Raw genomic sequence first — 15,547 nt, 5'->3', positions numbered from 1 at the left:
CATGGAACAAATACTTGTTTTTCCATGCCGCAACACTTGTGCAGGAAATTGTGGTCATGATCACCGATGGCAAATTAGCTCCGAAAGCGTGCAGCTAACACACCAGAAGATTAATTACAATAAAGAAGTAAAATGGCACTGAGCGTGTTGGGTTTATTGCCACTCGCTTGTGACGAAGTGTGGAGCTTCGGCTCTTTGTTTTCACTTGGTCTCTAGCAAACCTTTGGTGTGCTCAGCAGCTAACCGTAGGAAATTGAAAAAAAAAAATAAAATGCGCGAAGCTGGGGCCTTTCTTGTATTACCGTGTAGGCGTGCTGTAAAGCCAACTCACGGGTTGAATATCGTGTGTAACTCGCACCCCGGGTTCAGTTCTCAATGTTCTGTACATTTAGCGCAGTATACGCAAGAAAATACATTCACTTAGTGTGCAGCCAAGTACGTCGGAGTTAGCAAGAGTACAATGCAAAAGGTAATGCAGGCATTCAGCAGGAACCAAAGGACAAGTTATTATTATCATTTTTTAACTGCTGTGGTCTGTAGATATAATTTTTCTGCAGCGGAATGGCGCGACAACAGACTTTTTCATACTTCCCGTTTATGTTGAAGTAGCGGAATTCGACGGTAAATATTTTGATCCATTTAGTTTGTTTTTCTTCACTATCACCAATACCATGATGGATCCTATGTTTTTGATTGTGTTGTAACAGTATACACTCTGCTGCAGTGGTTTTCAGTCATGGATGTGTTGGGGACCCCTTGTTGACTGGTGGAAGTGATGGAGGACCTCTTGCAGTGGAGGGAAGGGAGGGGGGGTACGTAGGTAAACTAACACAACTGGAGCGTGAGACAGGGGCCTTTTATTGCTACCAAAAACATCAATAAACGTGCCACATCGCTTCATTTTGGACAGTTCAATAATACGTAGCACGGTCACACTCAAAGAAAAGTCAGGGTTTCGCGGATCATAAAAATAGCTTCGCGGACCCCCATTTGGGAACCACTGCTCTACTGTATCCAGGCTTGACTCACTAAATATAAGGCCTACTTCATCATGTCCAATAAACCTGTCATGTGTTATTATATGCAGGTTTGACTGCATAGAATGAACTAATGTTGGTGAGTGATGGCCAGAATCTGCTTAATTTTCGTATTTTCACGATGCTAGCATTCCACCGATTGTAACATGGAGGTAGTACTGTATTTACTTGCGTAATAGAGACACTTTTTTCTTTAAAAATTAGAGCAAAGTTTGGGGTGTGTTTATTATGCGGGGCAATTTATATGAAAACTTTTTTGGGATAAGAAAAAATGCAGTAATACAACGAAAAAAAAAAAAGATAGGTCACGTAGTCTTTCCCAATTGACATAAGCTCGCCAAAGAAGCTGTTTGGAAACAGCTTCTTTGTTGCACTTCACTAATCTTCGGCGGGTCGAAGGTATTATCTACTGCAAGCTGTTCCTGCGCCACCCGCAAACTCCATAAAAGCGTTTTGCGGCTTTCTTTTCTTGCAATCGTTTAACCGCAACAGGGGTATCTGCTGTGATTTCAAGGGGTGCCCAGAAGCATGCGCTATGACACTATGATGCACTTTGCTAACGTCGTGGCAACCTCGCTAGAGGACCGCACCGCCGTCGTTGACATTGCAGCGAGCTACCACCAAAGTAACCAAGCAAACTGCCGATAACAAAATTTACGATTAATACGGCCATCGCTTTGCTGTCCACTTGAGAAGTTACTGTCAAAAAGGTAGCCTATATAGCTTGCGTTCCTTGAAGTACGCGCGAATAACAAGCACGAAAAGCAAATTGCAACCGAAGCGAGAATCGGGGGATGCTACCATGTTGCAGAAATAGTCACGATCTTTTCTTGGCGACAAGCAATTTTTTCTGGTTTTCCAGAAACCTGCAACACGATAGCGATGAATAGCCATTTGCAATAGCCATGGCGAGAGCAAACCCTGTCATCCTCACTCGAAAATCGCGGGCATGTGGGTGGGCCTTAATGTTTCGGACTGGCAGGAAGTGACCGTTGGTTGGTGCGGTCAGTTTCGGGACCTGCGCCCACTGTGTGCTTATCAGCTGTGGTGTCTCTATATTCACACTGTTTGTGAACCCCGCTGTGGCGCACGAATAATAAAAGAAGACAGGAGACATGCTGCGCACAGATAAAAAGAACAATACGGTGCGCGGCAGTTGACAAGGGCGGGGAGGTGGGGAGCGAGCTGAGATGGCAGAAAGAAGTCGGCATAATAATAAAAAAAAAGATATCCTAAGGGCAAGGGGCACCATGTGTCGGTTTGCGGGACTGCAGTGAACGAATGTAGGGGGTGCGTTTGTTACATGGAAGAAAAAATTCAGATTTTGACGGCTTAAGTTGGGGGTGTGTTTATCATTCGAGTGTGTTATGCAACTGAATACGGTTATGCAACTGAAAACACTACTTGATGAGGATTTCGGTCGAGAGAACTATTGTGATCTGCACACAAATTTGAAGGCTACATTTGGCAAGGTAAAAAATGTGCCCGGTAGAATAAAAAAAATGGGGTGGTATTGTTTTGAGACTGATAATAGTACTACTGTAAGCCATAAATTATTTGTTCTCAATCTTTTGTCATGCACAGATGGTGTTGTACTTGCTATTCTCTGAGGATATTAATAGTTTGGTTTTAATGCCCTATAATATCCCCGTAATCTTTATGTAAACAGCACTTCAGACAAGAAAGAGATAAAGAAATAACTTCATGCGTATTTTTAGGCTAACAGTCCTATTTTTGTTGCAGTACGAACAAGTTGTCTCGATCACATTCGTCAGCTTGGACTCGATGCTCCGTGTGCATGGCTACATGCAGCCAAGCATGAACTGCAGCTTTGATTTTCGAACCTTCAACGAGCGAGGGCTGTTGCTGTACAACAAGTTCTCCATCGAAGGCTACGTCAAGGTGAGTGTGCGGGTTTTACCTGCAGTCATATTCGCTTTCACGTGCGAGATACAGCTGGTTGAGTTTGTTAGGCGGGTGCGCTCTTTGGTGATTAGTACACAGGTATACAGCAGAACCTGGTTGATACGTTCCCACTTAGTACGAGTACTTGGCTTTTACACTCGTGATTGTGAAAACTAAAAATAAGCCCATAGAGCTGTGTGTAAAACGTTCCAATTACAGTGAAACCCCATTAATATGTAGGGGTCGGAAACGGCGGCAAAACTATGCACTAAGCGTACTACTCATTAACCACCAGCTACAAATTCGCATCTCCTGACATGTGCCAGGACCGCAACAGTGGTATCTGCTGTGATCTCGAAAGGCGCCCAAAAGCGTGCGGCGTGACGCTACGACGCACTTTGCCAACTTCGCGGCAACCTCGTGCGGTGACCGTGACGGCGCCATTAACATTGTCGCGGTAGCAAGTAACCAACATTGCAGCAAGCTACCTCTGAAGCATCAATACAAAACGCCGATAACAAGATTAACGACAAAATACGGCCGCCGCCTCGCTTCCACATGAGAAGTGCCTCTACGCATGGATAACAAGTCAAGCGAGAATCAGGGGGTGCTACCATGTTGCGTAAATCGTCACTATCTTTTCTGGACGACAAGCGTTTTTTTCTGGTTTTCCAGAAATCTGCTACGTGATAGCGACGAAATCCTGTCGTCATCGCCCGAAAATCGCGTGCACGTGGGTGGGCTTTTCTTTTGGGGAGGGGTGTGATTCTTTAGAAAAAGATGGAAACGGAAGAAATGTGAGTGTGGAGTGCACAATAACTGTCTCTCATGTGAAGGACATCTCAATTGATACCGCTTTTGAGGGAATAGAGAATGAAGACACAGTTAGAGTGAAAAAAAAAGAAGGTAGGCTAAAAAAGAATGGGGCGGGGTCGCAGGAAGTGACCTAGGTTGGTTGGCGTGGGCAGTTTTGTGACCTTCTGTCACTGTGTGCTTATCAGCTGGGATGTCTCTACGCTCAGCAGGGCTTGGCTTGGGAGCCCTGCTGTGGCTCACAGATAAGATGGGGGACATGCTGGGCACAGATAGAAAGGAAAGCAATAGGCACGCAGCTGCTGGCAGCAGCAGCAGCGCGGGAGGGGGGGGGGGGGAGCGAGCCGAGGTGGTTTAGGGGGGTCAGCAAAGTAATAAAAAATTGAAGAAATACAACAAGTGAGGAGGCGCCAGGTGTTGGTTAGCGGGACTGCAGCGGATGAATGTAGGGGGTGTGTTTATTATGCGGGGGAAAAAAATCCAAACTTTGATGGCGATGCTGGCCATTAAAATCCTCAAACGACTTCAAAGGGCCACTCACCAGGCCCCATACCGAATTTCAGTTAGACAGTGGAAGTTGTTGGGTGTCCAATGAGGAACGTTTTGCCACAAACATTTTTCGAATCGGTTCATTACAAGCGGAGAAAGTGGGTTTTTTGAAGCGGCGCGAAACGAGGGTGAGAGGAGGCAAACTCAAAACCCTTGCCGCTCCTCCGCGTAGCCTTCGCAAGCCAAATCTCTTCCCCACCTTCTCCGGCATCTGGCTAAGAGGTGACGTACGCATGACGTGCCCGAACAAGCCCAGCCTCCGTGCACGCGAGCGGCGTGGCTTTGTTGATCAGCGTTATTTTGTGGTCTTCTGCCTGTTTCTGCGGGATTGTTTGGAAATGCTGACTTGGACGCGGTAGAGTAAATGAGCACAATGAGTGCGCGAACGCGTATGAGCGTTTCACGGCGGTCGTCTGCTCAATGCGCTGACCGCGGGGACCTAAACGCATGCGAAACGCTGGCACATTAGCCCCGCATTTCGTAGCATTTCACGGGAAAAAATGTAAGAAAAACGCACCAAATTTTTATTGCATCTCATTATTTATTATAAGTTTTATTCATTTCTTGAAGCAACAAATACATAAACTACGCTTGTTGTGTTAAATAATTTTTGCCATGTCACGTGGTATATTGTTGACGTCATAGTAGAGTCGTCTACGTAGAGGACCAACGTCACCGCATTGCCGTGTACGTAGGGCTATTTCTACGCCCACGTCATGCCCTCATTCTCTACCGTGCGCCGGCAGAGGGGAGGGGGAGCAGCTTTCATCTTGAAATTTGACCCATTTCCATGGCGCGCAGTGTTTCAAATTTTGGCAGATGTGATCATGAATGCCTCGTCTACGCATTGCGCTTGTCAGCTCAAAATTGTCAAACCTTGTAAGTGGCCCTTAAGAAAAAAAAAAAGCCTTTTGTGTAGCACATGGAATAATTTCACTGAGCATTGCAATACTTCATTCATACACAGACGCACATTCCTGCCACACTTTTGTTCAGACCCCATGGCTACAATAACATTGGGGGGAATACTACAGAGCTAACAATGCGGCACAAAAAATGGAAGCGCAAAGGCCGCTGCTGCACAACACGCTGTGGCATGTAATCATAGCAATGCTGCCATTGTAGACTTTTCTTCAGAGTGCATTTGCTTTCGGGTTGCTCCGCCCATCGGGCGAGGCACCCTGCCTATCACGAGATTGTCGGAACCTGTCTAGACAAATTTGTTCTGGAATGTATCCGACAGATTTCTGCCTATCAGACGCCAGATGCACGCTCGCCCCCATCTTTGTGAGGACTCGACGGATTGCAATGCTGGTACTTGGAAACTTCACCTTCAATTGCCATTATGCCTGCTGTTCCTGCTGTAGCTCATTCCACCATGCGTGATGGTGTGATTACGAATAGTAGCGAACATACTGCCACGTGCCAAACTGATCAGCGCTTGTGTGCGACATAGTACATGACAGCCATGAGCAGATGTCGCTTTCAGGGACGCTTGTCACTTTCGTGAAATTTTGTATAACGTGTTGTACTTCAATTGTTACGTGCACACTGTAGAGTTCAGCTTGTTAAGATGCTAGTGGTGGGGCCGTTTTCTTCAGGCACGAGGAGAGTCACACACGATCTGGTAAATGTCTGTGATCGTGTGCCAAATGCATATGATCGAAAATATCACTTCCGCTCTTCGGCAGGCCTAGCACCAAATTTCTAAGCAGTAATGAAGAAATGACTGATGCTCATGCAGCACTAAGTTTTGTTTGTTCTCACGGCAGTCATGTTTCTTTATGTTCATGCTGATTGTCCCAGCATATGATTGTGCAATAATTGGGTTATTTCGAGATGTGAACACGCATGACCACAATGTTTCTTTGTGTCAGGACAGGAACTAGCTGGCTGATTTCTGGCTGCCAGTGACATACTATAAGTTTAAAAATAAAAGAATCACTCTATGTTTTTTTATTGAGATATAGATGGTTTTTGCCCGTGCACCTCGGCATGAGCTTGTCAGCCTCGGTTATTACTGTATTCGGATCGTATGTTTTTCCGGATCATACATTTTCCGCATTTTTTTTCAAAAACGTATCAACAAGATTCTACTATAAAAACCCAAAGAGATATATGATTGTCTCTGTCATTACCAACTATCATAATGAAATGCAAGGGCTACAGTACGTGAATCACTAATGAAAGGACATTCTTGTGAGGGTGAGGGAAAAGAAAACTGCGTTCATGTGTATTCATGTTTTACACGTGGTGGCTCAGCAGTTGCCTTTTTGTGGCCATTTGTGTGTGTCGTAAAACGTTCACAGCAGTAGATGTCCAGAGCAGCAAATATTTCATATTTCTCATCCTGATTTACCAAGCTTGCTCAATCTTGTGTTTATTTATAACAACGGCACTGACACTGTCGTAATTGTGGAATCAGAAAAATTGATTGGAATCATAGACATGTCCTTGTCCGCTTCCTTGTGGTGGAGTAATGGAAGGGAAAGTTGTCGGTCCACCCGACGGCAGGACAAAGCTTCGGCAGCGACCCATTAAGATAGATCCTCAAGAAAGCGCCTGTTTGAAGGTTTCACGTGTTCGTCAGAATGGGTGAATGGACTCACTAGTGTGGTTTCCTCACAGATGTACTTGGATATGGGACGCATTCGAGTCGAGCTTCAGGGCAAGAAAACTCCAGTGGTTCTCCTCAAGCCATTTGATCGTAAGTGTTGCCGATATTTTTTCTTCTTGGTACGAGCGTGTTCGCTAGCAGTTGAATACACAGATGCATGCTTGGCGTGTTCAGAGTCACTGTGGTCTGCTGCAAAACATGTGTGCGTGTTACAGCAAACGCACCACTTAGTCTAGCCAGTGTAACGCAGACTGATCGCTCAACATGGTCGGCATATAACGGGCCCCATGTTTCAGTGAAGTGAAGCTGCTCCTTCACACAATACATAACAGAATGGGTCACTTGTGCATTCAGGTGTGCACCTGTGCACACCTGTACCAAGTTTTAGAGACGATAGTCTTTCGTGGGGACCTTTGACGCAAAAATTTTGGGTTTTCTGTCTATCAGTACATTTGTCTGTTTGTCCACTTTTAACAGCATCGGGTATTCGAAACAGCCGACCCCATCCGCAGCGCCCACCTATGTTGCTCAAGAATCAGCGTTCATACATGTGCTATTGTCAATTAAAAAGCAATTATTGTGCATATTTAAGGCACCATAACAACACGTATAAATTCTGCATATTCGTCTTTTACTTGAAAAGGCATACATAAGTAATTTTAAGGACCGTAGCGCTTACCACGCTGTGCTGATCATGCAACGCTTGTACGGAAAAGCGAGTGTTTCCAACGCTTTGCTAAAATGAGACGGTGGTGGCACCTATTCGTCGCCTTGCGTTCTACACTTTATCACCTCTGAGACAGGCGCGCACACCCGTCTCAGAGCTACGCGCTTTGTTTTTTTAAAAAACTGCCAGATGGCACTCATGTCTCACGTGTGACGTGACTTGATGCACTCGTTCGCCTCCGCTACACGCTCGAGGCACTCTTAACACAGCGCCTCCAAAATACCATTCACTGATTTTCTTGAGCAGAACATCAAATTAATGTTTTGTTCACTCTCTCCATACGCAAGGCTATCGTCTTTCGACGACATTTGCAGAATAAATGCAGATACGGGGCCAATTTTTTAATTTTATGTTCGTGTGAGGGGCATCATTTTCTTACTACTGTGGGGGAAAAAAAAAGAAACATTGTAGGGAACATTTCAGGTAGCATGTGCTAAGTCATCTTACTTGTTGTTCTGGCCGCGTTGCTGTACGCACTGGGGCACATCAAGATCTAGATTTGTACATGCTGATTGCAGGCTTTTGCTTAGTGTATTGTTGACTTTTGTTTGTCTTGTTAGGCTTGTGCGAATAGTGATTTTGCTCGAATAATTTCGAATTGAATTCAAATAGTATATATCACATGTTATAAAGGAAAAGGGGCATATTCGTCGAGATCTAAGCTGCACAATAGGTATTTTTTATATTCAAACAAGGCATGTGCTAATATCATTTTTTTTTAGTTTAAGGGAAGGGGAAACAACTTTGAATAATTGCAGGATATGACATTTGGTCAAATGCTGGTGATAGCCTGTGAAATATTGTTACGGGGAGAAGGCGTCTGAAAAATGCCTTTACTTTTGGTAAACAGGCAGGCATACAATATGGAGCCCGGTCTGCACGAGCTCGCGCTAAACATCGTCCTCTTTTCTAGAATGTTCATTTGTGGCGCCCCGTAGCAATATGTTAAGTTTCAATATTTACTTTATGTAGAGCATATAAGCCGATATAACAAGATTTTAAACGTAAAAAATGATGAATCGATGTGATGGTGATGTGTTCAATTAACCTTGAAGTGGGGCTTTGCGGCAGTGCGGATTTTCAATAAACAGGTATTTTCGGAAATCATCTTCACCGCAGTGAAACCACCTTTACAGAAAAGCTGCATGTGAATTAATATACATTTGAGTAGGTGCTTTCATGGTTTAGCACCTCTCCGCTGCTGTAAAACTACTGTAAACTTTTAAGGGGGTCACACGCGAATTAATATACGCACTTATTTGTTCATTTCGAATCCTTCGGAATTCCAATAATATAAATTGAAATTGAAGCGAATTGGAATACTGTTATATTTATTTGAATATTCAAATTATTCAAGCATTTGCACAAGCCTATGCCTTGTACATATTAATGAACTTCACTGTGGCATTTGAGTGAAGATGTGCGGGAAGCACAGAACCAATGCTGGCAGAACTTCCTGGGTTACTCCCCAATTCAGCTGCAGGCGGTGTGAGGTCATCTGGATTTCATTAGTCATCATATTTGCCCCCAGCATGATTAAAGATTGTGTTGTCGCTTTGCTGGTGACATCATAAAAGAGCCTGGTAATTCAGCATGTCCTTATTGTCAGTCAGTGACTGTATGCCGAAAAGACATAGTCGTTGACTTTTCCATAGCACAGCTCAACCACAGCTGTGGTTGTCATTCACGATAGCACGGCTAGTGGCGAAGAGCAGCAGTTGTGTTTTGAGCGCTACGTCCACAATGTGGCGGGAGTTCTTGAACAATCTGCTTTATATTGCTCCCCCAAAATTTGATCCCTCAAATTTATGATGCTGCTGAGAACTTGATTGCTCATTTTTTTTAATTTCTCGCACGACGCCTCGCTCTAATCACACTTGTGAAATGGTGGTGCTGTTGAACAAGCATGCAGCGTATGAACTTTTCCTTTTCGCTTTGTGTAAAACCAAATATTCAACATGAAGTGAGCATCCAGCATGGAGCTTGTGCCTATTTGCTTTTCTGCAGATGTCCTCAACGACGGCCAATGGCACAGTCTGACACTGGCCCTGCAAACCAACCGTATCGAGGTGCGCTTGGACGGTGTGCCCAGCATAACCACGCGTCTCTTCTCCATGGAGACTGGCAGCGAGTACTTAGTCGGAGGTACGTCCCAGCATCTGTTTGCGAGTTCTTTTGAACACTTTCTGTACTTTGAGCACATGCAGCTATTTATTGCTCCAGCTCTTCAAAAATCTCGCACAATATTTTTCTAGTGAGTTCAGTGCTATTGCAGTGAAATTTGCGACCACAAGATTACCTGTGTTACAGAACAAGGCTGTGATGCCTTGTAACTATCTATCTTGATGCATGAATTGGTAGTACACGATCAAAAAAGGATTCCGTGTTGATGTTACCCATTTTTCAGAATAAGCTATGCATTTCAAGCCACATTTTGGTCATTAACGGCAAAGCTGCTCTAACCTACCTACATTTTATTGTGTCGTAGCTTTGTATTCGCTGATCTAGCCAGTGCCTAAAGTAACAGGTTAAAACGTCTTTGTACTTTGGTCTTAGTGCTCACAGCTGTGAAAATTTTCATGTCTAAATGAAAAGACGGGCTTACTAACTTCGGTAAGCTGCACCCATCCTTAATATTCCTTTGATTAGTGTCAGCATTTCCGAGCAGTTATAACAAAAGCATTAATCATTCCAGCATGCTTCTTTTTGCATTATGTATTTCCCTAAGGTAAGAGGTGACCGGTACAATAAAGGATACTTTGTGCATGCTATCTGCATGAAAGGTCTTTTACTTTCATGCCAGAGAAATACAAATAATGTTAAATCTGGATATAATGAAATTGACGAATCCCCCCCTCCAATTCAATATAAACAGGTTTTCATTTTATTTAATTTCAGTGCAAAAATTTAAAAAGAAATGCACGAATTAAAAAAGGGGTAACTGAAAGCAGGGCTATTCTAAACATGTATCTAGTGCTAAAATGCTGCGTTATTGCTCATCATTGATACAGCTATTGCTCGTCAGTAACGAAAGTTGCTCGTCATAGCCATTGGCTGATTTGAGCATGGAACACTCTGTCATTACTGGGTCTTCTGCAGGAGGCCACGACATGTCAACACGTGCATGCATGATTGCACTGAAAAGTCGCGTATTCAAAGAAAAACAAAGAGAGAGAGAAGTGCTCAATGTCATAAGGTGCATGTGACTTATCTTCTTTCCTCGGGCCATCCCTCCCTGCTTAGCATCCAGTGCTTTCATCGAGACAAGAGAAGACAGAATGAAATTGCAGCGTGCGACAAACATAGAGTTTCTCACGATATTACCTTGAGGGAAATCTGGTGCTAGTGAGCTGCTGGATGCAAGGGAATGCCAGAGTATGTGAGCTTCGAACTTGACTCGCATTTGTATATCTCGAAGACTCGACTGGCTTCACGTTAAAATGGTTGATTTCTTACTAAAATAGCACGTGATAAGCTATTTATGTCTTGTCATTCCACACAAATGTGTTTTATTTAACACTCAAAACTTCTGCTTCGATGTTCAATTTTACGAAGCATAAAAAGTAACCAACGGCCGCTAAACTTGGCGGGCAGACGACAAAGCCAGCATTTTCTTTGTCATTTTATGTCGTCTGTTTCTTTCTTTCGCTGTTTGGTTGTGCCGTCAAAGTGAGTGGACTTTTATTTTAGATTATAATGCACATGACCGATATCCGCTTATGAGAGTTTTGTTTTAGAGAAGCTTTATTTGTGCAGTCGTATCTGCTTTTGAGCTGAAGGCTCGCTTAATGCTGGCCAACAAAAGCCTCGCAGACACATGTACCATCATTTCCAGTGCTTCAACGAGGCCCCTTAAGAAATTCGCATAGGCAATGGCGCCAGATTTTTCTCTAGGTACTTTTGTGAGAAACTCTATTCTGACAAATCTTTGTAACTCCGCTCGTACCGGACGGATTCTAAAATTTTTGTGGTGAATTCTTGAGGCAACAAGCTTCTTTATTGAATCCTTCCCGTGGCTACTTGAAAAAGAGTTCCAGGGCCCCGTTAATGGCTCTGCAAGAGACGAGTGCTTGAAGACTGAGGCGGCACTACTGCTTGTTGTGCAGGTGGTGTGTATGGCATGCAAGGCTTCATTGGTTGTATGCGCTACCTGTACATCGAGGGTCGTTACATCAACGTGCTCACCCTTCCACCCAACCAAGTGCAAGGGCAACTTCTCCGTGACGCCTGCCAAATGGTGGACCGGTATGTGTGGCTCAATTTCTCTTCTTTGTATGAAACGTGTTCTTTTAGCGAGCTAGAAAGCAGTTGAAAAATCTTGCTTGCTTGGCTAACATGCAAGCCAGTGTTTCATTGCAAACTTTTTTTTTTCTTATAGTGTTATGTAAATGCAAAAGGCAGTCCTTGTCCTAAGGTATCGTGAGAGGTTAAGAGAATTGCATTGCTTTTTTTTTATTGGTAACAATGATGGCTTTTAGGTGTGTGAAGTTGCTGAATTTCTAGGGCTCAAATCAAGTATGGATATTCTAAATAACAGAATGCTTTAACATTGGAGTTCCCAATGCAGGTGTAAATCAACCATGCAGACATTCTTATTAAGACAGCTCTGCAGCATTGCCACTGGCCCCTTTTGACCTATATTCGAATGACAGCTGAAGTTTTGGATTTTTTCGCGGTGTACCACGCAATAATTCAAACGTATACTTTGCAACTTTATGCTATTCTGGCCACCAAGTCGACCAGGAATATTTTCTTTTTCTGTAGCTTTGGCACATTGCCAGTGTGGCCAACAGCAGTATCACCAGTGCCTCATCAAAACCGAAATCAGTGAAGATTACTATTGCTAGTTTCATTTACTGGCTACACTTTAATGCTGGTACAACTTGAGCCATTGAACTGTAAAGGCTGCTATGCAATTGATCATGCCATCCCTTATCTGCATACCCAGCACTCTTTAGTTTACACGTTGAATTGCAGCATCATTTCATGTGACTTCTGTGAGTAGTTTTAACTGACATCTCCTCCAACCTACACATATGTAGCAACGAGGTTGTCAGCTTGGGAAGCACCAGTCTAACAAGTCTTGTGAGGAAGCGTGCAGTCATTTTGCTAGTGCAGACTACTAGTTAACTTTTGTTGCATTGTAGTGAAAGTGGATAAAACAAATGGATTGATGTGGATTTACCTATAGCAACAGTACGATGGTGGTTGGGATAGTGCCTTGATCTTGTGTGTGGTTGGCTGATCCTGACTATGCTCTTTGCCTGCGATACATGCTCATGTAAAGTACCTCTAAAGTGCCTCTAAAGTGCCTGTGGTACTTTACATGCTCTTTCTACACAAACGTTTTGGACATCTGTGTGAAAGCTGACATTTATGTGCCGCTCATATGTGCAGCTGCCATCCGAACCCATGTGAGCACGGCGGTGTTTGCAAGCAGGACTATATCGAGTTTGTGTGCAATTGCACGGACACCGGTTATGCTGGAGCAGTATGCCATGTCTGTAAGCGGTCTTCGTCAGCACTTATATTTGTTGGCTTTTCTAAGCTGTTACAATTTCACTAGAATTTTTTTTCCAATTTGAATTGGCCATGTGCTTGACGCACGAGGTTGGAAAAGTGCATCGTAGTGCACGCTTCTGGGCGCCCCTCGACATCACAGCAGATACCTCTGTTCCATTTAAATGATTGCAAGAAAAGATAGCCGCGAAACGCTTTTATGGTGTGTGCGGGCGGCGTGGGAACAGCTTGCAGAAGATAGCGCCATCAACCAGTGAAGATGAGTGAAGTGCAACGAATAAGCTGTTTCCAAACAGCTTCTTTGTACACGTTATGGAAACGTACACCGTTTCCAAACTGAAAACACGTATATCAAGGCTAAGTAATCGAACTTTATTATGGCTTACATTTTTTTGCATTACCAAATTTTTTGCTCATCTCGAAAGAGCTTTTACAAAATTTGCACCACATAATAAACACACTCTTAACTTGGTTTTGAGTTTTCAAGAAAAAAAGTGCGTTCATTACGCGAGTAAATACGGTAACTATGTTTTCTTCCTGGATGCTATGAAAAGTCACCCCATGCGTGGCAGTCATGGTCCAGTTACAATCGAGTAAATATGGTACATTTATAAAAAGTTAGCCCACTAAACCATGATGTGAACAATGGGCAGTAATTGACATCCAAATACTACTGAATAGCTGTTCTTGTTAGAAGTGAACTACATTGTACATTGTATAGCTAGTATGTCTTTGCAACAGGGCAGTGATAGCGTCATCACGTTGTGTTCCTGCTTGTTCTTCCATACAGCACTGCACCCGCTCTCATGCGAGGCCTATCACATGAAGAAGAAGCCTGACGAAACAATGGCTAACATTCTCATTGATGTGGATGGCAGTGGGCCGCTCACACCGTTTCCTGTTGAATGTATCTTCCATCGTGAGTAACAATCTGCTTTCAGTAGTAGCGACTCACCTGCTGAGGTGCTACTTCTATAGAGCTCACTAGAGAAGTAGCACCTCAACTGTAGATCTCAAATTCGATGCCGGACATAAAGAGAGCACACACGCAGCATAGGACAAGCGCCTGTCCTGTGCTGTGTGTGTTCTTCTATGTCCTGTATTTGCACTCTGCAGTTTAACATTACAAACCAGCTTGTGTCTCAGCGACCCGTTTTGTTGGCTAAAGGGCTGAGCAAGAGGTGAAAACTACCCCATCAACAAATTCACGGTTTACGTATTGGGAAAAATGGCCAAAAGAAAATCGAGTTTTTGAAAATCTTTATTTTCAGTTTCTGAAGCCCTTCTTCTATCAAATTCCACAATATCTTCACTGAAAACAGCCTAGAAGTGCTTTTAAAAAATTTTTGCGCCTGCCAAGGGGGCGAGAATTATCGTGGAATTGCGAAAAAACACTGATTTTCAAAAATCAACTCCGCAACAGAGCGATTGGGCGCTGTTGCTTTGGACTCATTGAAAAAAGCGTTTTTTATTTTCATATTCCCCGCCTTAGCTGGTTCTTCTATTTGAAAAGAAGGGAGCAAAAAGCTAATGTCCGAAGGTCGTCTCGAGGCCTCCGATTGGCCACGTTCGCCCTGTTACTTCAGCACGCCTCGCCATTTGCCGAATATGGAGGGCGTCTGCTGCTCGCACGTGGGTGTGTCGCGAGGTCATGGCTGTCAAAAATCACGGCATTTAGTGGCTCGCGCGCACTCATTCTGTAGGCACTAATAGATATTCGTTTAGAATTGTGTTGGAGTGTGTGACATGTCATACCGCTGCTAGCGGAAGCTCAATCACGAGGGTGCGATAATGCCACGTTCATTGCAAATATTGCAGACGTATGTGCAACACCGACCCACAAGCCCGGGGTGACTGATAATAGGTACTGCTTTATCAGCACTTCTGGATTTCCTGATTAAGACCATTGGAACCTCTCCTTGTACTCGCGATCAAACACGATGTCTTTGGAACGGTGCGTTTCACGGCCGAACTTACTGTTCGGAGTCGTGGCTACGGTGGCTAGGCCTAGCCAGCTTCACTCAAGGCATGGATACGTGAGGAATGTAAACTGTGGGTAAAGACATCGCTCTAGCGAACAAGCTGCAGTGTGCTTCGTCGCAAGCAACGAATATCCCCCCAAGGTGCCTTGAAACTATGATTGGGCATATTACCCATCGACTGTGGGCCACTCAGCCAAGCTCATCGCGCAGTGGTCGCGTGTCAGCGCCCAAAAGCAAGGCTGAACACGTTGCACGCCGATTGGTCATCGCTGCGCCTAAACGCATATCCCTATATTTTGCATTGTCATCGAATTCCGTCAGCTAGCTTATCACGTGCCAACTTCGTCGACTATGTGGCCGAGCATTTTGATGTGAAATAAAGCACAGATGATGCAAT

The 15,547-nt window shown here is 44.1% G+C and overlaps 1 protein-coding gene across 1 annotated transcript in view; it reads left to right on the top strand.

Moving 5' to 3' along the window:
• Nrx-IV (neurexin-4) overlaps nucleotides 1-15,547 on the top strand; it is a 67,804-nt gene that overhangs the window by 13,973 nt on the left and 38,284 nt on the right. Inside the window, exons 8-13 of the mRNA XM_037423348.2 lie at nucleotides 2,781-2,939; nucleotides 6,933-7,011; nucleotides 9,656-9,793; nucleotides 11,755-11,893; nucleotides 13,046-13,152; nucleotides 13,959-14,087. Coding sequence (XP_037279245.2) covers nucleotides 2,781-2,939; nucleotides 6,933-7,011; nucleotides 9,656-9,793; nucleotides 11,755-11,893; nucleotides 13,046-13,152; nucleotides 13,959-14,087 — 751 coding nt within the window. The remainder of the gene's footprint in view (nucleotides 1-2,780; nucleotides 2,940-6,932; nucleotides 7,012-9,655; nucleotides 9,794-11,754; nucleotides 11,894-13,045; nucleotides 13,153-13,958; nucleotides 14,088-15,547) is intronic.

This window comes from Rhipicephalus microplus, chromosome 4 (assembly GCF_043290135.1).
Source record: "Rhipicephalus microplus isolate Deutch F79 chromosome 4, USDA_Rmic, whole genome shotgun sequence".
NCBI classification, from domain to species: domain Eukaryota; kingdom Metazoa; phylum Arthropoda; class Arachnida; order Ixodida; family Ixodidae; genus Rhipicephalus; species Rhipicephalus microplus.
Note: the sequence above shows the minus strand (reverse complement) of the source record. Positions and strands in the feature narration are given on the sequence as shown.